The sequence below is a fragment of the Theropithecus gelada genome, chromosome 2 (assembly GCF_003255815.1).
Source record: "Theropithecus gelada isolate Dixy chromosome 2, Tgel_1.0, whole genome shotgun sequence".
Taxonomy (NCBI): Eukaryota; Metazoa; Chordata; class Mammalia; order Primates; family Cercopithecidae; genus Theropithecus; species Theropithecus gelada.
In genome coordinates this window covers 96,938,739-96,964,320 of record NC_037669.1, presented here as the reverse complement: position 1 = coordinate 96,964,320, position 25,582 = coordinate 96,938,739, and the positions used below count along the sequence as shown (strand labels likewise).

The 25,582-nt window shown below is 39.8% G+C and overlaps 1 protein-coding gene across 1 annotated transcript in view; it reads right to left on the bottom strand.

Moving 5' to 3' along the window:
- Positions 1 to 25,582, bottom strand: part of ANO10 (anoctamin 10) — a 246,195-nt gene that overhangs the window by 44,889 nt on the left and 175,724 nt on the right. The window contains 1 exon segment of the mRNA XM_025375355.1: positions 17,631 to 17,747. Coding sequence (XP_025231140.1) covers positions 17,631 to 17,747 — 117 coding nt within the window.

Here is a 25,582-nt window from a genome sequence, read left to right as displayed (position 1 = left end):
CACACACGGCTCATTATTTTGTATTTTTAGTAGAAACGGGGTTTCACCATGCTGGCCAGGCTGGTCTCGAACTCCTGACCTCAAGTGATCTGCCTGCTTTGGCCTCCCAAAGTACTGGAATTACAAGCGTAAGCCATTGTGCCCGGCTGTGCCCATTTTACAGAGGAAGAAACTGAGGCCCAGAGAGGTTTGGTAACTTGCCCAAGGTTACTTAGTAATGGTGAAAGCTGGTATTTTAAAGACATGTATATCTGATTCCAACAGCCATTTAATTAACACCAAGACACGCAAAACACCTACCCTGCTCCTGGTGGATTTTGATTATGTCCTCAGCAAACCAAAATGCTTCACTTAAAGGCCAATGTTTTAGTACAGACTGTGAATTAAAATGACAGTTCTTATTTTTTCTTTCTTTTTTTTTTTTTAGAGACGGAGTCTTGCTCTGTCACCCACGCTGGAATGCTATGGCCCAATCTCAGCTCACTGCAACCTCCACCTCCTGGGTTCAAGCGATTCTCCTGCCTCAGCCTCCCAAGTAGCTGGGATTACAGGTACACACCACCATGCCTAGCTAATTTTTGTATTTTTAGTAGAGATGGGGTTTCACCATGTTGGCCAGGCTGGTCATGAACTCCTGACCTCAAGAGATCTGCCTGCTTCGGCCTCCCAAAGTGCTGGGATTACAGGCATGAGCCACCGTGCCTGGCCAAAAAATGACAATTCTTTAGAGAGTTTCCCTGATTATAACTGTGAAATCACACATCATTCTCATAGAAGTGATTTGTGGACAGATATCCTGGATAAAGTTTAAATAACCTAGGCTGATGTTGTTAAAGATGGTTTTCCACAACAGACACTTTAAAAAGTGAACTCATTAGTCCAAGAAGTTTAAAAAAAAAAAAAAAGTCAACCTGGATTTATTCTATCTCTAATCAAAACAATATTTCTCACATATGAAAGTAGAGGGGTTGCAGTTGTATCTTCCAGACATTTGGCAGTTCATTTTCTCTTGTGCCTGTGACTAAAACCAGACTTGCAAATTTAAAATATGCCTATCTTTTTTCAGAAATATTCAAACAAAAAGTGTCTACAAATCTATGCATACACTAATTAAAGCAACTTGGATGAAGAACTGGGGAGAATCCTGAGATCCAATTATTTTCCTAATAACAAATAATATAAGATTCTTTCCAAACTGGTTTGGGAGAGAGATCAAATGGTTAGTTATACTCTTGATAACAGTTAGTTGGCAGATAATAACTGCCTTGTAGATTCTATCTAAAAGAATAGCCATCAAAAATAAAAATACAAAACTCAAAAATTTATGGAGGAAAAATTCACTTGTTCTCAACCATATTTTTATTAATAGGAAAATACAACATTAAATAGAATTCTGAAAAGAAAAGGAAGAGAAGATGTATTTGTCAACTAAAATTCACAGTTCAGTGGCATTTTAGCAGGTCTGATATTTTGCTTTTTGCTCTCCCACTACTTACTTGTGAGGCCTTGTTCATATAATTTTATCTCATTTGTAAATGGAATTACCAAGGACATCTGGTTAAACACCCAGAAAACACGACATAGTCAGAACCCAATACTAAATCTGATTTAGTATTGGTTATCCTGAAAATCCACAGGATCCCCCATCCAAGTTTAGAGATTATTGTCAATCATCAACCATCCTGGGGAGGAAAGTCCATTTGGTCAATGCAATGGATCAAAAGATGAGTTATTTCAAACATCCATTCTGTGTACCTAACAATCACCTCATTAACTTATTTATGCCAACAAAAACCCTTCTGGTGTCATTTCCAATTTCAATGGGATTTTAAAAGGAAGGTAAACTCTAATTTAGAAGCTATGTGTCCAACACTGTGCTAGGCACCTTCACACAGTGATACAGGAGTTAAGAAGAAATTACTTAGGCAGATAGTGAGGGTACAGAAGTCCTTGGTAAGGTTTTCCTTTTAATGAAAAGCAGTTCCAAATCATTTTCTAACAAAGAGCAGCCTGTAAAGCTGAGCTGCAGACAAACACAAGCAAGCTGGGAGCTTGCATGGGTAAATGCCAGAAGGAAAGAACTACCTGGGACTAGACATGTTCAAAATGGTGGCTCCATCTTCCCTTCTCTGCCAACCACATGTGTAGTAAGAAGGAGACAAGATGGTGCTGGCCAAGGAGAAAGTTCATATGCATAATAAGATTAGGGTGGGGCCACCAGCCTTCCCCACGGCTATGCAATTGTCACACCTGACTGAATCGATCTGTGAGCCCTACCTAAATCAGACACTGCCTCCTCAAGCCAGACGATAACGTCTTGCGCATCCACTGCCGGCTGGCCTTTTCCTCTCGGAAGTCCCCTCACTTTTACTAGAGAGAGAGCTGTTTTCCTTTCTCTTTCTTTCTCTTTCTTCTGCCTATTAAACCTCCACTCCTAAACTCCTTGTGTGTGTTCGTGTCCTAAATTTTCTTGGTGCAAGACGATGAACCCCAGGTATTTACCCCACACAATGTAGCCACTTCAACAGTGCTTTTATTTAAAGTCAAACATAAACTGCTATGTTGTGACCTGACAGGTCTATTCTTATAGGCTGTGTGAAGATTAACAAAGATAATGGATTGCTAGTGCTCTATGAACAGCAAAATTAAATAAAATAAATGTTAAATATTATTTTACTTCAGGTCACATGGAGGTTCAATTCCACACATTCCCATTGAAATTGGAAATGGCACCAGAAGGGTTTTTGTCTCACCAAGGCTCCCTCCCTCAGCTCTAAGCTTACAGTCTATGGTCTAAAGAGGCTTCGAGGATGGTTCGATAACAGCAATGATATCAAAGTCCAAAGAACTGTCTTGGATGTTAAACTGGAGGTACTAAGGTGGTAAAGAATTGTAAGTAAGGCCGGAGTAGCCGCTCACGCCTGTAATCCCAACACTTTGGGAGGCGGCGGACAGATCACGAGGTCAGGAGTTCAAGACCGGCCTGGCCAACATGGTGAAACTCCCTCTCTACTAAAAATACAAAAATTAGCTGGGCGTGGTGGCGGGCACCTGTAATCCCAGCTACTCGGGAGGCTGAGGCAGGAGAACCGTCTGAACCCAGGGGGCAGAGGTTGCAGTGACCCGAGATAGTGTTACTGTACTCCAGCCTGGGCGACAGGGTGAGACTCTTTCTCAAAACAAAAAACCAAACCAAAACAAACAGACAAACAACTGGAAGGAAAACTTAGCCAAAGGGCTAGATCTTTATTGGCTGTAACTTAGGCAGGGAGAGGTAGCCAAGAGAACATGGGACTTTAGGCCAGAGACCTGGGTGTGCAGCATGGGCTTTTTCAAGGTGCTAAAGGTCTGATTTTAGACAAATCACATATCCTTCTTAGTGACCAATTTCCTTTTCTTTTTCCATTTTATTATACAAAAGTAGAAAGAATAATGAACCCCCACTTACTTATCACCTGGCTTGAACAATGATCAACTCATAACCAAACAGTTCATTTGTCACCCAGCCTCCATTCCTGGATTGTTGATGCATTGGTTATCTATTATTGTGTAACAGATTATCCCAAAACTTAGTGGTTTAGAACAAGCATTTATTATCTCACACTTCTTGTGCATCAGGAATTTGGAAGCAGCTGGGTGGCTCTGGCTCAGTCTCTCATAGCTATAGTCAGGATGTAGGCAGGAACTGCAGTCATTCAAAGGATTAGCTAAGGCTAAAGAAGGGAATGGCAATAGGTCCCTAAGACAAAACTGGCCCACAGCCTGTTCCATAAACAAAGTTTTACTGGAACACAGCCACTCTCTTTCATTTACATATGTCTATGACTGCTTTTGCATTACAGCAGCAGAACTAAATAGCTGTGATAGAGACTGGATGGCCCACATGCCTAAAGTGTTTACTATCTGGCCCTTTACAGAAAAAGTTTGCCAACTTCTAGCCCAGAGAATCTGTTTCCAAGATCACTTGCTCCCATGGTTATTGGCAATAGGCCATGCTCCTAGTCATGTAGGCTTCTACACTGGCTGGCTGAGTGTCCTCACAACATGGAAGCTAGCTTCGCAAGAGGAAGAGTGATTCAAGAGGCAGAAGGCAGAAGCCATCATGTTTTTTAATGACCTGGCCTCAGAAGAAACATAACATCATGTCTGCAGTATTCTACTGATCCACAGAGCAATCAAGATGCAAAGTGGGAGAGGACTCCACAAGGGCATAAATACTAGGCAGCAGGGATCACTGCAGACCATCTTAGAAGCTGACAACCACAGCTGGAGATCCATTCCTTAATCTGTAAAGTCAGGATTCCCAACAAGATGATTTCTATAGAATTTTTCAACTCTATAGAGTTGAATATAGAATATTTCAACATTGGACAGTTACATGATGCAGAGAACTTCTGATATATTTTTGTGTTTTAATCATAGATGTATTCAATTAGCATTTGTTGCAGAATTTTTTTTTTTTTGAGATGGAGTCTTGCTCTGTCGCCCAGGCTGGACTGTGGTCTCGGCTTACTGCAACCTCCGCCTCCCGGGTTCAAGCAATTCTCCTGCCTCAGCTTCCTCAGTAGCTAGGACTACAGCCATGTGCCACCACAGCTGGCTAATTCTTTGTATTTTTGTAGAGATGGGGTTTCACCATGTTGGCCAGGCTGGTCTTGAACTCCTGACTTCAAGCAATTCACCCGCCTGGGCCTCCCAAAGTGCTGGGATGACAGGCGTGAGCTACTGTACCCAGCTATTGCTGAACTTTAATACATGTATTTTCATTTTGAGTTTCATACGAGTTAATTATATTACTATTTATGTTCTCATAAGCATTATTTCTTTATGAAGTGATTATTTTCCTTTAGGTAGTATTTCAAAGAGTTCTTAAATCCAAACATTTCTTGTTTTCTACATTCTATTCTTAAGGGAAAGAGACAAATGAGCAAATGTGTTGCTCTTAGGGCTTTACTTTAAAAGTCTAAATTTCCTAGCCTATCAATCACTAATATATTTCAGCCCAATTTCTCTGATCTATGTTCATTACATAATGTAATATTCAGTCATATTCCTGAGATCCCATAGCAGTAGAAATCAAGTGAAAAATAATACCGGGCCGGGCACAGTGGCTCACGCCTGTAATCCCAACACTTTGAGAGGCTGAGGAGGGTGGATTGCTTGAGCCCAGGAGTTTGAGACTAGCCTGGGCAACATGGTGAAACCCTGTCTCTACAAAAAATACAAAAATTAGTCCGTCATGGTGGCGCACACCTGTAGTTCCAGATACTCGGGAGGCTGAGATGGGAGGATGGCTTGAGCCCAGGAGGCAGAGGTTGCAGGTTGCAGTGAGCTGTGAACGTGCCACTGTACTCCAGCCTGGGCAACAGAGCCAGACTCTGTCTCAAAAAAGAAAAAGAAAAAGAAAAACAAAAACAAAAAGAAAAAGCAAAGGCAAAGGAAAAAGAAAAAGGAAAGGAATACTGTTTGTTATAGTAAACAAAAAATTTCCTATTTTAGCAATTTACCAATAATTAAAAACAAAAGGCTTTTTTTAAAGTGTGGTTTCCTACACTTTTGATGTAGGAAAGTATATTAAATATTCAATAATTTAATATACTTCTGAATCTAATACCCAACTGTAACACACAGAGGATAATTTCAAAGTCAAAGGGTTAGCACTTAATAGAAAAAAGGCACAAAGGGATGGGGCTTTGACCCTAATGATGTTCACTTAATTAATGACTCCTTCATTCAATGATTATAAATCTATATTTCTGAAGTAATCCTGCTTCCAAAAAGCTTGTCTGGTAGTCATAGACCAATATCTTTAAATTCGATGATGCCAACAGCATAATCTTTTAAAAAGAATTGGTCGAGGGCCAAGCACAGTGGCTCACACCTGTAATCCCAGCACTTTGGGAAGCCAAAATGGATGGATCACTTGAGGTCAAGAGTTTGAGACCAGCCTGGCCAACATGGCGAAACTCTGTCTCTGCTAAAAATACAAAAAGTATCCGGGCATGGTGGCACACACCTGTAGTCCCAGCTACTCGGGAGGCTGAGGTGGGAGAATCGCTTGAATCCAGGAGGTGGAAGTTGCAGTGAACTGAGATTGCACCACCACACTCCAGGGTAGATGACAGAGCGAGACTGTCTCAAAAAAAGAACTGGCCAGGGCTGGGAGCGGTGGCTCACACTTGTAATCCCAGCACTTTGGGAGGCCAATGTGGGTGACTTGCTTGAGCTCAGAAGATCTAGACCAGCCTAGGGAACATGGTGAAACCCTGTTTCTACAAAAAATAAAAATAAAAATAATAATTAGCTGGGGATGGTGGTGCACGCCTGTAGTCCCAGCTACTTGGGGGACTGAGGCAGGAAGATCACTTGAGCCTGGGAGGTCGAGGCTGCAGTGAGCATGCATTCCACTGCATTCCAGCCTGGGTGACAAAGTGACACCCTGTCTCAAAAAATAAAGAAAAAAATTGGGCATGGTGGCTCATGCCTATAATCCCAGCACTTTAGGAGGCCCAGGTGGGCAGATCACTTGACTCCAGGAGTTCGAAACCAGCCTGGGCAACATGGCAAGACCCTGTCTCTACTATAAATATACAGAAAAATACAAAATATTAGCCAGGTGTGGTAGCTAACACTGGTAGTTCCAGCTACTTGGTAGGCTGAGGAAGCAGGATTGTTTGAACCTGGAGGTCAAGGCTGTAGTGAGCTGTGATCTTGCCACTGCACTCCAGCCTGAGTGACAGAATAAGACTATGTCTCAAAAAAAAAAAAAAAAAATTTCTTGTGGTAAAATACATATAACATAAAATTTACCATCTTAACTACTATCAGGTGTCCAGTAGTATTAACCACATCGCTACCTCCATCTTCATAACTTTTTCATCTAACAGTATAATCTTTTAATTTCCTAAAACATTTAATAAAAAGTAAATAAATGGATGCATAAGTCAATCCTAGGCATTTACCTGCAAAAGGAAGAGCTGCTCTCACATATGTTGACCATCATGGCAATGCAATTATTAATCTAATACAGAATATGAGATTGGAACTCTAACTTTAAAAAAGAATACATCCCTTTTTTGTTGTTGTTGTTTTTTGAGACGGAGTCTTGTTCTGCCACCCAGGCTGGAGTGCAGTGTGCGATCTTGGCTCACTGCAACCTCTGCCTCAACGGTTCAAGCGACTCTCCTGCCTCAGCCTCCTGAGTAGCTGGGATTACAGGCATGTGCCACCATGCCCGGCTAATTTTTGTATTTTTAGTAGAGATGGGGTTTCACCACGTTGGTGAGGCTAGTCTTGAACTCCTGACCTAGTGGTCCGCCTGCCTCAGCCTCCCAAAGTGCTAGGATTATAGGCGTGAGCCACCACGCCCAGCCTTTTTTGTTGTTTTTAAATATAGTTTTAAGCATTCTGAAATCTCTAGAATTTATTATGAGGCAAGGTTTTTCTTTACCAATGCAAACACATTTGAATGACATCTGTGAACATGGTCCCAAGCACATGGCCATCACTTCTACAGCACAGTGACCCCAAGGCCTTTCTCTGTGGAATGGACTTGTGCTTCCAGGCCCCCTCTTACCACACTACTTCCAATCTATCAATAGCATGACTCGAAAAATGCTACATTTTATTCCATTTCACAGGCTATTCGGTAGTTTTCATAAGAAAAAATAAATCTGCTTCTGATTTGGCCATGTTTCTTACATCTATGGGGAATATTAAGATATATCAATTTTAAAGTTTGCTTAGAAAATCAATGATATAAGTAGCCATTTACATACATTGTTTACTGAGGAAGACAATGATCAGAAGAGCTGTAGTTTTATTTTACTGTCTGGATGACTCTGTGCACTTTAAAGAAATTTTTCTCTGGTAAAAACAGAAAATACAGGGGAAAAATGTCCACCTATCAGTGGTTAAAGGAGGATTGCTCCAGAGCCTGAATTAGTTTTCTAGCTAACAAGTACAAGTGTAAAACATAAACTATTTTAGAATTCTTCCTTGCTTGATTTGGGGTTATTTTACAGTCTTGGGGAGCTACTCTTGTTACTGATGTCAATCACAGTCAGTATTTTTGGGGGAAAAAAAAAAGGATTTGAACTTTATCAAGGCAAGGTACGTGGTCCTTCTAAAGTGTCCACATGTAACTCTTCAGAATGCGTTCTCTTCCCCAGTGATCCCAGAAAGGCACATGACCTGTTTCCATTTCTGCCAGAGTATCTATTTTAAGACTCTTCTTTTTTTTGTCCAAGGACATAATTTGTCCTTATTTATTTAATATATTGGCTTGTGAATTACATATGAGTCAACAAACTCAGTTTGATGAAGTGGATATTTATTCAGAGTCTATTGGGCACCAGGCCCTGTGCTGGGTGAGGGGACTCAGCGGTGACTGAGTCGTCACCTGGCCCTTGGGGACCTCGCAGCTCACAAGGAAGACTGAAACAGAACCAACTATAGTGGGGCAAATGAACAGAAACGGGTACCAGGCTCCTGTTACTCAATGGGAAGGCGGCTTTCTCCAGGAGGTGGGGTCTGTGAAGCTGACAGCAGAGGGCAGGTATACTGGTGGTCAGAGTTACAAAGTAGCAGGGGTGCTTGGGAATCTTGCTAGACCCAAAAGGTGCAGAGGAGCCAGTATTTATTCGTGCATTCAGTATGTTTAAATGAGGTTATCATTTTATCAGTTGGAGAGAAATTTACTATGCAAAAAATTACCTGCAAATGGCTAACAGACCCTACCCTTGAGAGCTGTTCTGAAGAGACACTGGCACATGCAGAAGGTTTAGAACAGTGCCTGGCTCATGTTCTCACACACTACATGTCAGCTGTTACTACTCATTGTTATTACAGCCCAGCTGTGTTCGGTCATGAAAATAGGTGGGATTGCCACAAAGGTAGAATTCTGACTCTCCAGGCAAATCTCATGTTACGGTACGACTTTATCCTAGAATTCCTTGTTGGGTTCACCCAGCAACTGCATGAGGTAGTCCTCCTCCTCCCTCATCATCCTCATTCCCCCAGCACACTGCTCCATAATGGGTCTTACTCACATTGCCTTATTCCAGCCTCATTCTGACTTCGCCTCGTTTGAGTGTTGGGGGAACTCTAATACAGGAAGGTCACGTTACTTGCTCTGCAGCTACACGGGGCTGAAACCTCCTTTGCAAAAATCGTTAACAGTGAGAAAGTTATGACAGTGAAAGGGATCTGATCTAGCCAACTCTATCTTACTGCCAACCTCTAAGCTAGCTGTCCGTGCTCATTCCTAGGCAAAGGCCAAACTAACCTTGGAAGAAATTCAGTTTATAGTTTAACTTTGAAACAAAGATGATAAAAGTCCTCTCCTGCAACAAACTCCTTTCTTGCCTGGGAGCCAGACCACCTTTATAAAACTAACAAATTGGCCACAAGACTTGCAACTTCCCCAGTTACTCCTGCAGATCACATGCAGAACCTGAGATCGGTCTTTTAAGATGTCTTTTCCAGTTTTTGCATTTCTGAGGACTGATGGCTCTACCAGATTCACCAGCCAGTCCTGTGGCCCTCACCCAGGAACTGACTCAGCTGAAGAAGACAGCTTTGACTCACTGTGATTTCATCTCTGATCCAATCAGTCAGTACTCCCCACTCCCTGGCCCCCTACCTGCCAAACTATCCTTGAAAAACTCTAGTCTGAATTTTTGGGGAGACTGATTTGAGTAATAATAAAACTCTGCTCTCATGTTCAACCTGCCCTGCATGAATTAAACTAGTTCTCTAGTGCAATTCTCCTGTCTTGATAAATTGGCTCTATCTGAACAGTGGGCGAAATGAACCCTATGGGCGGTTACAGGGCTGGAAGACAAACCTTCTAACAAAAGAAGAAAGGGAGAGGCAGGCTCAGACAGGTCACCCAAATGACAGATATACCATATACTTTTGTACTTTTTACTGGGCCTAGACCTGACTTGTGGCCCTGGGAAGTAGACCACCCCTTCCTAAGAACTATAGCTCTGGCACTGGTGGCTGTTGGCTTTGTTAGAGGCTAATTCTTTATTTGGATTTAACATTTCATTCTGAACTAGATGTTGGCAGATTGATATGCGATTACCTATTCAATAGTCAAATACTTTGGCACCTTAATTCTAGGCTGTGAAATCTTACAGTTTCCATTAAAATGCTTATATATTTACTGTAACTTTTTTTTTTTTTTTAATAGAGATGAGGTGTTGCCATGTTGCCCAGGCTGGTCTCAAGCTATCTGTCTGCCTTGGTCTCCTAAAGTGCTAGGATTACAGACGTGAGCCACTGCACCCAGCCTATATTTACCTTAACTTGACAGCACAAATGGAGCGGTAGGGAAGAAGTTCAGATGTTGAAAAAAACCTATCAATTTAAAACTGAATACTTAAATATAGACCAAAAATAAAATCCTAAGCCCCCCAACTAACAGAATGGACCCCCCTTCCCTGGGCCAGGGGGATCTCAGAGAAACTTGGAATGCTGAATTCTCAGCCATGACAGGGAGGTCGGACAGGCCTCATTATACATCTCTCTTTTGGAATTTAGGTACAAATGACCGCCAGCATTAACATTAAAATAGAGATCATTAGACTGTCAAAACAGACCCTTTGTGGCAGTAAGATATCAAATTGCAACCTGACTGCGGTACAGCATCACATGACAGATAGCAGACTCCAAAGGAAATCAAATATTTTACCCCACAATATATTTCTTTGACATATTTTGAAATGGTTCCACAATACTATCTCTTGTGGGGAAAATATGCATCTGTAGAGAATATCCATTAATACAGCCAGTCCTTTCCTGTATGTAGAAGAGATGAACCAAGAGTCTGATGCCTCTTAAGGTCTGAAGAAACATTTACCATGCATTCCCTCTGAAGGGTGCTACCACCTACCCAACGAGAACCTTGGCTTCCACAAACCCCCTTATCTTAATTCAGGCATTTTATTCTACTGCCTTCAGGTCTTTAGACGAAGCTTGACTCTTTCAACCAATTGCCAATTTGAATCCACCTATGACCTATAAGCCCAGCCCTCCCCTACCCCCACACCTTTCACATCGCATCAATCTATACCTCACATGTATTTATTTATGTCTGTAACTTCTGTCTCCCTAAAATGTATAATTAAGCCAAACTGTAATCTGACTGCCTTGGGCACTTTCTCAGGACTCGAGACTGTTCCCTGGGGCTATGGTCACTCATACTGGCTTAGAATAAACCTCTTTAAATATCTTACAGAGTTTGGTTTCTCCGTTAACATAACTAAATTTAAATACACTTAACTCTAAAAAACAAAGACACTATTTGATAAAGCCTGGCCCAGTTGGCCTGTCTAGTTAAGGGTCCTACACCTAATTTGAGGCCCCTGAGAGCTATAATTAGTAGTGTCTCCTTAAAGTCCTTCTCTTGTTCATTTAACTGATTCCTGAGGCTGTTTTCTTTCTCAAAGGCTCTAGGCAGCCAGCCCTGCTCCCTGGCTTCTGTTTGTGTTCTGGGATCCCAGGAGGGCTGGCTGCCCAGAAGCAGGTTAAGTGGATGTTGTCCTTGTGCTCCAGGCCACGGAGTTATCAAATGGTTCCTGCATTAGAATCCTTTCTATTTTTAATTGGATCTTAAAATGACTAAGAGATGAATAAATCAATTTGAAGAGAAATAAAAGGGCATCACTAGGATGATATTTACTGTCTAGAATTCTTTGTAAAGGTTTCAGCCAAATGAAGCCTAATCATTTGAAAATGCCCTTTGCAAAGTAAACTATTTTATTTTCCTCAGTTTGCCTCTCACCTTCAAGTATGTCTAATTTGCCTATATATTTAGAAATACCACATAGCTTCCTATTCGATACCAAAAAAGATCTGTTTTCAGTACATTTCCTTCCCACATTCATTTCGGCAATCCACCACCACTCCTCCTGTCACAAGCTGAGAGGAATAACTGAATCCACAGAGCACGTCTCCAAATGGGATCCAAGAGCCCTGCATTAGAATCACTTGATATGCTGGTTTAAAAAGGAGATTTCTTGGGCCTTCCCACACACTGGGGAATCCAGTCTTTCATTTTATGGGCAAAAAAACCACAAAAAAACGACCAAAAAATCTCTGAGATGCAAAGAGGCCACCTGACTTGTCCACAGGTGGCACAAGGTGGCCCCAAACTTGCTTGTTCTTGGCACTCACCTGGCCATGCTTGGGAATCTATCTTTGCTGGGGAGTGGGGATTGATAAAAGTGAGGTGGAGACACAGGAGCGTTTTTAAAAAATGTAGGTCCTTGGGTCCCACCTTTGATTTAGGGAATAAGAATCTTCAAGGCATAGGGTCTAGGTACATGTGTTTTTCACAAGGTTTACATGTAAAATGCACAATCCTATTTAAGGACTGCCTGATGACTTAAATTTCTCAATCATATTTTGCCCATAAAATGAGACTTGAGTTGAAAAGTAGCAATTCAGGTATAAATTAAACATAGTAAGTATCCATAAGGAATAATTTCTACTGATAAGCTTACTATCAATGTCTGGTTAGCAATTCAGGTCTAAATTAAACATCATAACTATCCATAAGTAATAATTTCTACTGACAAACTTACTATCAATGTCTGGTTACTTAATAGTGAGACTTCACCCAAATGTGTTTTCAATAACTCAATTTCTGATCTGGGCCCATAAACTGACCAGGGTACCTGACAGAAGCTCTCTCTGCTTTTGTTACATGGGAGGAGCCCAGTGAGTTGAGGCTACTTATAGTTACAAAGGAGATAGCTAAATGTAAGGTTAAAGAAAAATGAGAAACATATTCTACATCCTAGAAATGGCACTAGTTCAGCAGGTAAACTGAAGTCATGGCCAGTTAATTTTTTGAGTTTCTGAAAAGTAGGTGACCTTTTGTACGTTCTAGGACCTCCTGGGCAGTGAAACTAAACAGGAATTGTGATGAAAATGTTTGTCTCTCCTGGATGGTGGCACAAACTTGGGTGGCCCATGTAGCAGTGTCAACCATACAGCAAAGCCTTGAGTCAGTGAAAGAGAGTGAGAGGCGGTTGTTACATACAGTATCTTCAGTCCAACTTTTACCCTGAACCTTTTTTTTTTTTTTTTTTGAGACAGAGTCTGACTCTGTTACCCAGCCTGGAGTGCAGAAGCGTGATCTCGGCTCACTGCAACCTCCGCCTTCCAGATTCAAGCGATTCTTGTGCCTCAGCCTCCCGAGTAGCTGGAATTATAGGCGTGTGCCACCACATCCAGCTAATTTTTGTATTTTTAGTAGAGATGGGGTTTTACCATGTTGGCTGGGCTGGTCTCGAACTCCTGACCTCAACTGATCCACCTGCTTTGGCCTCCCAAAGTGCTGGGATTACAGGTGTGAGCCACCACACCCAGCCAACCCTGAGCCTTTTATTCTCAGATTGATAATTAAAAGAAAAAAATCTAGTGGAGACAGGGAGGGAGAACACTTCTGGGTTTGCAAGGCCCTAAGAGAGCCTGACAACACTCATCATTGCTGTCTGCCCACTTGATGGATCAGAGACATTAGAGCTGCTCATGTACAAATTTAAAAATCACCCTCAGGGCAAGCTATGTAAGTCCTATTAGAAAGCATTAAATAAGTATACTGAATGGAACCTGTTAGACATCTGTCCCTCCAGAATCACCTTTTCTTACAAGGTGATTTTAACCAGAGAATCAGATCTATGTCCTCAGGAGAAAAAAATCTCAAAGAGACATAACATCTTTCAGATTTTTTTCTTCTTTCTAAGTAATACAGGTCGAGCATCCCTAATGTGAAAATCTGAAATACTCCAAAATCCCGAAACTTTGTGAACGCCAAAAAAAAAAAAAAAAAAAAAAAGCTCACTGGAGCATTTCAGATTTCAGATTTTCCCATTAGGAATGCTCAGCAGTAAATACAATACAAATATTCAAAAATCTGAAACAAAATTCAAAATCTAAAACACTTCTGGTCCTAAGCACTTTGGATAAGGGATACTCAACTTGTATGAGATAGGGTTTTGGTCAGTGTTTCATTTCTCAAAGAAGATGAGTGTGAATAAATTTGGAATTAGGGCTTTGCCTCACTGTCAGGTAAAGTGTACCTGAAGATATGGGAATCTAAGAGCTGAGATGACTTGAGAGGTCATTTAGCCATATCCATAGTAAACACGTATCCATGACACCCTCAATGGCAAATATAACGGTCCTGCATTTGGAGTTTTAGGTAAATGTATTTAGTAACATGAGACATATTAATAATATGTTGAATTTGGTGGTGGTGAGGGAGGTTCATAGGGAATGAGTTATAATTTCATTCTCTCAATAAAAATCCTTTCCTTTTTAGGCAAACTTTAGTAACATAAATCCTGAGTGATTTTTTTCAAAAGCAGATCTTTATTAAAAAAGCAAATTCACGGAATTTTATGGTCTAGACAGACCATAAAATTTATTGTAGAGATATACCATGAAATCCTGAGTAACATGAAGCATGGTTCTTCCTTGACCTGGAGTTAAGATGTGTATGCACGAGCCAGGAAGTTGCCTACCCCCATCTACAAAATGTCACCAGAAATGTAATCAATGGAGAAATCTGATTAACTAAAACTCTTCCAGAGACACGGCTATACATTAAACTTTTTTTCTTACATACCTCTTAAAGTTTTTAGATGCTTTATGCCCTCTCACAGATTTTTAAACTGACACCTAAAATCTTTTAATCATAAATTCAATAGCCGCAAAAATGTAGGCAGTGTGTATGTGTATGCATAAGCATAGACAGATCTTTTTGAAAAAAGCAGGTTACTGGAATTTTATTGTGTAGATATACAATAATTTATTTAATCATTCTCCTATTGAGGAATTTAGTTATCTCCAGATTTTTGCTAATAAAAATGTTTCAATGATTAAATTTTGGTACAATTTTCAGATACAACCGTTACCCTAGTAAGATTTGGTTTGTGTTGCAGAGTAATTGAAATTAAATTCAACTGCAATTCTAGAAAGACTGGACCAATTTACACTTCTGTCAGGTATATATAAAAGAATGTCCATTTCCCAAATCCAATGAGGACAGGCTATCATGACATAATCCAATAGAACATGTGAAATGTGGTATTTCACTTGGTGTTTAAATTTATATTTCTTTAATTTTGAATGAGGTTGAGCATCTCTTCATATGTTATCTTTTCATTACTGTACTGTCATTTTTTATAGATTTGTGGAAACTTTTTTTGAATTAAAAGATATTGACTTCGTTATATACAAAAATATTTTTCCAGTTTGTCCAATTTATCTTTTGAGTCTGCTTATTTTTTGTCATACATAAGTTTTCATTTTTCATGCATTTTATCATTTTTTAAAATGATTTTTGGGTTTTATATCTTGATTGGGAAGGCATTTCCCACTAAAAGATATACCCAGACTTTTAATAGACTTCTTATGGCTTACATTTTTCACATTTAAATCTGTCAACCTTGAATTTTGTGGTGGTGGGGAAGTTCACAAGGAATGAGTTAAAATAAAGTATAATAATTTTCCCAAACAGCTGTTTGCCATCAAGCTGTGTAACAAATAATCCTTCTTTTTTCCACTGACATAAAATACCACTTTTACCATAAATGAAATCCCCAGTTTTATTTGGGCCCATTTATGAACTCAATGCTCTCTATTCCACTGATTTTTCCATTTCTTCACTAATTTAAAATGTATTTAATTATAATTATTGTACTATTCAGAATACATTTTAATATCTGACAGAGGGACAGTCCCTATTTTTCTTCTTTATCAGAAGTTTCCTTGCTATTCTCGGATGTTTATTTTGATATATTTGAATTGGCATTGGATATTTACAAGATTGAATCTTTTGACCCCAGTAATGTTTAAAAACATTTGTCCTATAAGTTATCTATATTGTTTCCATAAATTACCACCTAAGTTTTTACATTTTGGTTCCTTCTGTAAATGTAAATTTTTCATCAAAAATATTTTCTAACTGATTATTTCTTGTGAAAAGAAACATGATTTTAGATAAACTTCGTAACTTGCTTCCTTACCAAATTTTCCTATTTTTAATAATTTTTTTAGCTATATAATCCTCTAATTTTTTCTTTTCTTTTCTTTCTTTTTTTTTGAGACAAAGTCTCACTCTGTCACCCAGGTGGGAGTACAGTGGCGTAATCATGGCTCATTACAGCCTCGACCTCCTAGGCTCAAGCAATTCTCCCAGCTCAGCCTCCCAAGTAGCTGTTACTATAGGCGTGCACCACCACGCCTGGCTAATTTTTGTATTTTTTTGTTGACACAGGGTTTCACCATGTTGCCCAGGTTGGTCTTAAACTCCTGGGCTCAAGGCATCTACCCACCTTGGCCTCCCAAAGTGCTGGGATTACAGGTGTGAGCCACTGCACCCAGCCTAATCCTCTAATTTTCAAGTAATAAGCTTGCCTCTTCTACTTGAACTTCTCTTCCTCTTATACAACTGCATTGGTTAGTACCTCTAGAAGAATGCTAGCTGTCAGTGGTGATGATGGGTTTCCTGCCATTGCTGGGAATGCTCTGGAGTTTCATTATTGGGCATGATGGTGGGTTCTGGTTTAACATATAGACACACTGGCTAGCCCACATGCCAAAAGTGAACCTGCCCAACCTCTAGGAATGCAGGTAACTTAGTCTTCTCACCTACTGTGTGGCAAACACGAGCACAGCTATGGCTAGTTGGCCCAGGTTCATCCTCTTTTCCACATTCTTATCACAAGTCCTCTTCTGGAGTCACCCTGCCTCATCAGGGGCAAGTATTGGTTCGATGTGGGGTTCCCCTGTCTGGTGCACCACCCTTGGAGCCCTCATGCTTTGATCCAAGGGTCATCTTAAGTGGGTCCTCTTCACGTTTTTTCTCCCAACTCCCCAAACATAAGAAAAAATATTCCTATGCAAAGTAGTTTAGAAGCCAAAGAAAGAGTGTCTGTCCAGCAGGTTCTGACCAGAGCTTGTCCCCTCAGATGACAATGCTTTACTGATTCTCTCGTTGCTTAAATTCCTATGCAGCACTAAAGATAACAAGTGAGAGATACTCCAGGTGTCTAGGGATCTCCTGTCTACTCCCACTCTCCTACAAGCAGAAAATCATCAAAATGGTCAACTCCAGCATGGCTTTTTTTTTTGTAGTCTCTGGTAGAATGTGGAAGTCACTGAGACACAGTTTCTCCTTTCAGGGCAATTTTGCTGCTTCTACACACCTGATCTCATTCTGTCTCGCTCTCTGAAAGCTATTATTCAGGATTTTATTCACTCACTTCTCCTCACTTAATGTTTCAGTAGATGGCAAAACTGGAAGCTTGTGGGGAGCTGCCCCAAGTTGATTCTTAGATGTCTGTCTTGTTCTTTTGCTGAATGCTAGCTCTATTCTTTATTTAATATTGCCTGAATATTTTTGTTTGTTTAGTTTAGTTCTTTAAACCTATTTGTTGCTCATGTTGTTAGGATTTTGGTTTTGTTATGTCATCCTAAACTGGAGTCCTCTGTATTCATTTAAACTGGTAACTTCAAGGCTGAAGAAAATGCTGAGACTGATTCTTCTAAATTATTTCTCCTGTCATTTGCTAAAGTAATACATACATTTTCAGGACAGCTGCTCTTACCTGCTGCTTGAGTGCCTCCAAAGACTCAAATTCCAATCTGGCTAGTTTCACCTGGATATGCCGTGGTTTATCAGGTATGGCAAATGCAAGGATAAACTTTAAAGCCAGGAGTGCGTGCTGAAAACAAGAAAGAGTACATGTTGATGTGATACATCAGACCATATACACAAGGAAATAAATTGATATCTAAGCAACCTAGGGTCCTTTATATTAATCTTGGGTAATTTCTAACTATTGACCTGTGAAGTATCAAAGACCAAGCAGGCTCATGAATTGTACTGAGTCCACCCTGTTGTGGTTCATTCAATAATTTACTGACTTTATTTAATTCTTTTTTTTTTTTTTTTTTTTGAGACTGAGTCTCACTCTGTCGCCCAGGCTAGAGGAGTGCGGTGGCACGATCTCGGCTCACTGCAACCTCTGCCTCCCAGGTTCAAGTGATTCTCCTGCCTCAGCCTCCCGAGTAGCTGGGATTACAGGCAGGCACCATCACACCCAACTAATTTTTTTGTATTTTTTAGTAGAGATGGGGGTTTCACCATGTTGGTCAGGCTGGTCTGAAACTCCTGACCTCAGGTGATCCACCCACCTCAGCCTCCCAAAGTGCTGGGATTACAGGTGTTGAGCCATCACATCCAGCCAGCTTTATTCTTTTAAAATCAGGTATTCCCATAAACCGATACCGTAATGGTACCCTCAATGTTTTATAGAAAAATGGTTTATTCTGAAGTCTTCTACAAACTCTTTTCTAGCAATGTATCTTAGTATACAATATTTGTAGTCACTCTACTCTCTGCCCAATGTCCCTGTGCTGCACTTCAGTTTGAGTTACATAAAACGTACATATATCTTAAAAATAAGGTGCCATGAATCCTCTAATCCCTATAGCGTTTGGTGCATTTTCTTTTATGATGTGATAATCAATAAAGATTAATTCAATGATTGTAACCTTATGCTGCTGACTCCATATATGGTAAGTACACGGACATTATAATATGGAAAACTTAAAACCTGGCTATTATTTTTCTTTCTCATACAAGCATCATAAAGAAGTCCTCTATAACATAATGATATGAGATGTATAATTAAGCCAATGGTATTGCTTCCATTGGTAATCCCGCTGTTCAGATATATAGGCTCAACCTACTGATGCTTCTCCAAATCCAGATCATCTTGTGTTCCAGAATCAACACCCACAGAAATCTAAGTGATCAAAAGGATACAGCTGCCTCTGTGGTGACAGCATGAGTTACTAAATATTAAAAGTTGTGATTTTTAAAAGAAATAATTAAAAGGCATTAAGAAAATCAATGAGAGAGATGGAACAGCCTTTGAGAAATGTTGCATTGAATTACTGACAGAAAAAGAACAGTTGAAAAAAATTAAAGGAATTTCTTACTGTGATATTTTCAAAAGGAGGAATGAGGGATAAATAACAAGCAGATATCTCCTGGGAGAAGCATGAAATAGTGAAGGAAATCAGCATGATGCCAGAACAAGCAATAATTTAATCAGAAGACTTGAAAATCAGCAGAACCCCAGGACAGGCCAAGCAGTGCCTGGTATTAACAAGAGACATAGAATAGACCAGGGACAAACAGCCTTCATGTAAATGTGACTGCCATGACCAAAGATGACACTGGAAGATAGCGATTAAGGGTCTAGAGTAGAAAAACAAGTAGATAATATAGCATGGACCAGATGATACCCTATGTTAAAATTCTGAACTGAATTAATAAAAACCTAATCTCCAAATAATACATGAATAATTCAGAAAACGCTATGCTGTACCATTATTTCATTCCATTAGAATACTGAGAGATAATTTTATACAAGACAATCTCTTCAGTGGAAATATTAGACAAGAAATAAACAAATTAGTAGATAAAAAGAAATATTCCATGTATTTCAGAGTCTGTGTAGCCTTAAGTTGCCAGAGTCCTATATGACATGACAAAGTCATGGCCCCTTTCCATGTCTCCTAATAAATCTGTGCCCATTTCCTCTTCCTCAGAGTCTTGGCAGGAATTACAAAACAAAATATGCTGCTGAGGAAGGACATGCTTCCCTTGGATGTTAAGGCATCTGGAAGGTGTACTAACTCTCCTTTGGGAAACAGGACTGGCTATTAGGTAACAGAACAAGGTTGCCCAGATTTTGCTGCTATGGTTTCCATGCAAACTGTTCACAAAATTATCATGAATTGAAAAAAGTTGATATTGATTAGACAATATTAATCAAAACAGGATGCCATTTTAAACATTTACATAGCAACATGCTTTTATGAGTAATTCTCTATAGTTTATTTTCCAAAAAATATAGCATCTTCACAATGGTTTTCTTTAGATGGTGGCACTATAGGCAGTCTATCTTCACTTTTTAATGGACATACATTACTTTTATATGGGGGGAAAACTTATATAAAAAAGAACACAGGGATTCCTATAAGTGAATTACATATGCCCTGCCAGGCTCCTAAACTCACCTCGTCCTGACTGCACATTTGCCCAGTAAACAGACAAAACCAGACAATTTGCAGTTCAGAGAATATGGCTTTTTAAACTGAAGTCCAAGAATATAAGAAGCTGGGCAAAGTGGGCTGGGTGCAGTGGCTCACACCTGTAATCCCAACACTTTGGGAGGCTGAGGTGGGTGGATCACTTGAGGTCAGGAATTCAAGACCAACCAGCCTGGACAACATGGGGAAACCCCATCTCCACTAGAAATACAAAAATTAGCTAGGCATGGTGGCAGGCACCTGTAATCCCAACTACTTGGGAGGCTGAGGCAGGGGAATTGCTTGCACTTGGAAGGCAGAGGTTTCAGTGAGCTGAGATCGTGCCGCTGCACTCCAGCCTGGGAGACAGAGCGAGAGACTCCATCTCAACAAAAAAAAAAAAAAAAAAAAAAAAGGGCTGGGCAAAATGATCACTTTGTATTCACTCATTCTGCAAATATGTGGAAAGTACTTATGCAGGGCCAGAGTGCTCAGATGGAAGCCTTCATCAACAACTTCCCAACCTTCTCTAATCTGTCATATTGATTTTCTCCCCACTTTGCTAAACTACCAGAAATTTCACCAATTATAGGTTTATTTGCTTTGATACACATTTTCTATTAAAAGTGAAAGCATCAATGGGAAGGTTAAGGAGTATCAACCATTCACAGATATTGGTTAATTACTTTAATTAGTTGTTGCTAACAAGTTCTTTCTTGCTCTCCTCCACCCCTACCCCTAACCCCTAGGCAAATAACAATGAATAATTGGGAGTGAGGTGGGAAGACAACACAGCAGGGATAGGATCAGCTCCAACAGCAGGGGTCCTGCTTCAAGGAAGTGGTGTAAAGAGAAGCAGAAAGGAGCCAATATTGTCTCTATGGTCAGGAAAGGATATATTAGACCTTCCTCACCTCCACCCCCACTTTCTTAGCAGTTTCTCTTATCCAGGATCCAGAATTCAAGTTGAGCATCATGTTAAGTAAGCTTTTGTGTTGTAGCCTGGAAACCGAAATAACATTTATAGTCTTGTGTTTCAAATGGTCAATTTTTTGGATATTATTTATATTTTCCATACAGCCACTCTGTTTCAAGGCTGGGAACTGCTTTATGCTAACTAATCTGAGAAAGAAAAAACTGTAAAAAGCATTTTTGTCATTTTTTCTTGTTTAAATAAAAAAAAACTTAAGATAAAATAGGAATCTATTCATATCTGGAAAAAAAAAACCACTCAAAATGAATAGTGGGGTGGAAGGAGCTTGTCTATGAAAAAAGAAGACATTTTATACACCAGAATTGTGATTCTTCTTTTACAGTAAAACTCACAAGATTATATCCTAAACAAAGTAAGGGAGAAAAACAGTGAAGGTGGAGGAAGGGGAAGGGGAGGAGATGGGCAGAATTTTAAAACTAGTAAATACAAAGAAGTTGGCTCCCCACAACAATATGCCTTAAACAGTGATTATAGGGTGTCTGAGTTGGGAAAGGGAAAAAAAGTAACAGGACCAGAGAAAATTAGCACTCAGAAGCTAAATGTTTTCCAGTGCCAGTGGTAAAGTACTGCCTGCTCTGCTATTAGCACATTGCTCACTTTTGGTCACTGCAGGGTTGTCAAACCCTGGGACTCTCATGCCAGCTGCACAGAGAGCCAGCAGAACTATTTTATTTTGCAAAAACTAGAAAACTTGTGACATGATCCATAGTAGTAGCTGTGTTTTGTAGTAATATGTCTCCAACCCTGTCTCTACTGAAACAGAAGATGCAAATTAGAGTTGAATTCTTAGACTTCTGAAAAGCAGATCTGATACCTACAATGGTATGTATGCAGAGTTACCTGTCTCCACTCAGATCCCAGCCACAACTGAACAAAAGGAGTGCCCTGAAAAAGGTATCTTCTGCTGATTACTAGACAAATTACGTGCCAAATGCAAATTAATAAAAATGATTAATGGAGCAGAGATTGAAAAAAATGTTATGGAATTAGGCTCTTAAGAAAACAACCTCAGGGATTTTCATTTTAAGACGGTAGACCAAGCAGGTACATCTACTTCTTCTACCTCCCAAAGGTCCCCTGAAATGACAGAAAGATATATTCTAAAATGAACAACACTGGAAAATAAGAGAAGTTGCCAGAACTTCTGAGGATAGGACCAAGGTAAAGGCAGGTACTCCCAAAGGAGCCTCAGAGAAGGGCCAATGTCAGATTTGACCCCACAAAGGACCCCTGGTGAGCCAGGGAGTCTGCACCAAAGTGAGTAAAGAACAGCCATCAGAGAAGCTGGGGCCATGGGGAGCCTTTCTCATACCACCTTGAGAGGGAAAGAGAAAGCAGAATGTATACATTCAACTTTCTGTCTTTTCAGAGGACCACCTGAGGGACTAGTTTCTGTCTTTTCTAAATTAGAAGGCATGTGAACTTAAAGGGCATACTTTAAATGCCTAGGGGATGCTGAGAACAATTAAGGGCTTGTCAGCTTGTAGCAGCACCAGAGAACTTGCAGTACTGCACACAGACACCAGAGGCAGCAAGAAATTACAATCTCCTGAAAAAGAAGCTGGCAAGCCTTTCTAACCGGGAAATCAGATGCATAATCCCAGAGAAGACACACTACCAGAAAAGATTTGAGTCTCTGATTCTCTAACTGGGCTGACTGGTGAAGGCCTTCCTTGTATAAAGCTAGTCTGTAATGACAGAGAGATGGCTGTTTTTCAAATGCCCAAATGCCAGTAAAAAACAAAAGGACATATGAAAAAAAAAAAAAAAGGAAAAATGGCCCAAGCAAAGAAACAGTAATTCTTCAGAAGCTGACCCAAAAGAAATGAAGATCTGTGAATTGCCTGACAGAGAATTCAAATAACTATCTTTAAAAAGCTCAGTGAGCTATAAGAGGTCACAGACAACTAAATAAAATGAGGAAAACAATGCATGAACAGAAAGAGAATATATCAGCAATCAAATAGAAACTATAAAAAAGAACCCAACAGAAATTCTGGAGCTGAAGAATAACTGAACTGAACAAGTCACACCTAGGTATGGTGGCTCACACTTGTAATCTCAAGCACTTTGGGAGGCCAAGGTAGAGGATCATTTGAGAACAGGATTTGAGACTGGCCCAAGTAACATAGCAAGAACTCATCTCTACAAAAAAAAAAAAAAAAAAAAAAAAAAATCAAAAACTTAGCTGGGTGTGGTGCTGCATGCCTGTTGTCCCAGCTACTTGGAAGACTGAGGCTGTAGGATTGCTTGAATCCAGAAATTTGAGGCTGGAGTGAGCTATTATCACACCACCATACTCCAGCCTTGGGACACGGATACAGCCTTGTCTGTATAAAAAAAAAAATCAGCCAGGCACGGGGGCTTATGCTGTAATCCCACCACTTTGGGAGGACAAGGCAGGTGGATCACCTGAGGTCAGGAGTTTAAGACCAGCCTGATCAACATGGTGAAATCTCATCTCTACTAAAAATACAAAAAATTTAGCCAGGCGTGGTGGCAGCCACCTGTAATCCCAGCTACTTGGGAAGCTGAGGCAGGAGAATTGCTTGAATCCAGGAGGCAGAGGTTGCAGTGAGCCGAGATAGTACCACTGCACTCCAGCCCGGGCAACAAGAGTGAAACTCTTGTCTCAAAAAAAAAAAAAAAAAAAAAAAAAAAAAATTCACTAGTGAGGTTCAATAGCAGATTTGAACAAGCAGAAAAAAACAATCAGTGAACTCAGATAGGTCATTGGAAATTATTGAGTCACAGGAACAAAAACAACACAAGAAGAAAAGTGAAGAAAGCTTAATGAAACACCATCAACTGGACCAATTATGCATTATAAGAGTTCCAGAGGAGAAGAGAGGGAAAGAAATGGGAACATAACTTATTTGAGGAAATAATAGCTGGAAATTTCCCAAATCTGAGGAAATGTACATCCAAATTCAAGAAGCTGAAAGGAATCCCACTAAGATGAGCCCAAAGAGGCCTACACCAAGACACATTATAATCAAACTGTCAAAATCAAAGACAAAGAGAGTATCTTGAAAGCAGCAAGAGAAAAGTAACTCATCATGTACAAGGGAATTCCCAGATTATCAGCAGATTTCTCAGCAGAAAGACTGGAGGCCAGAAGAGAACAAGATGACATATTCAAAGTACTGAAAGAAAAACTGCCAACCAAGAATTCTATACCAGGAAAAATCATCCTTCAAAAACATAGGAGAGAAATAAAGACCTTTCAGATAAGCAAAAGCGGAGGGATTTCATCACTACTACAACTGCCTTACACATAATAGGCATTCCCTTCAAGCAGAAGCTCAAGGACACTAGACAGCAACACAACAGCATAAGAAAAAATAAACTCTCTAGTAAAGGTAAATATACAGACAAACAAAAAATCCTTTAATAATGCGATGGTGGTATATAAATCACTTTTAATTCTAGTATACACTTTAAAAGACAAAAACATAAAACTAACTACAAAAGAATACTAATAGATGAAAAAATGTAATTTGTGGCCGGGTACTATGCCTATAATTCCAGCACTTTGAGAGGCCTAGGTGGGTGAATCATTGAGCCTCAGGAGTTTGAGACCAGCCTGGGCAATATGGTAAAACCCTGTCTCACAAAAAAAAAAAATACAAAAATTAGCCAGGCATGGTGGCCCATGCCTGTAGTTCAAGCTCCTCGGGAGGCTGACGTGGGCGGATCACCTGAGCCCAGGGAAGTTGTGTTTGCAGTGAGCTGTGATTGTGCCACTCCATTCCAACCTGAGTGACACAGTGAGACCCTGTCTCAAAAAAGAAATAATGTTCTTTGTGACACTGATAATAAAAAGTGGTGAGGGGAAAATGTAAAGGAGAAGATTTTTTTGCATGCTGCTAAAGTTTTTATCAGTTTCAACTATAAGATATTTTATGTAATCCCCATGGTAACTACAAAGAAAATATCTGTAAAAGATACAAAAAAGAAAATGAGAAAGGAATCAAAGCAAGTTCTTACCAAAAAAAAAAAAAAAAAAAAAAATCAACAAAATACAAAGGAAGGCAGCAAGACAGAAAAAGTGCAGCAAAATAATTACAAGACATACTGAAAGCAATAAACAAAATGGCAATTGTAAGTCTGCTCTATCAGTAATTACTTTAAGTGTAAATGGGTTAAACCCTCTGATCAAAAGATGTAGAGTGGCTGAATGGATTTAAAAAAAACAAAACAAAACAAAAAACAAGATCCAATTACCAGCAGATGTAAAGACATACATATAATGAAAGTTCACGAATGAGGAAAATGCTCATTTTCATTTACCATGAAAATGGTAACAAAAAGAGAGCCAGAATGACCATACTTACATCAGACAAAACAGACTTTAATTAAAAAGCGGTTATAAGAGACAAAGGAGGATATTATGTAAAAATGAAAGGGTCAATTTACTAAGAAGACATAACAATTATAATTGTATATGCATCTAACATC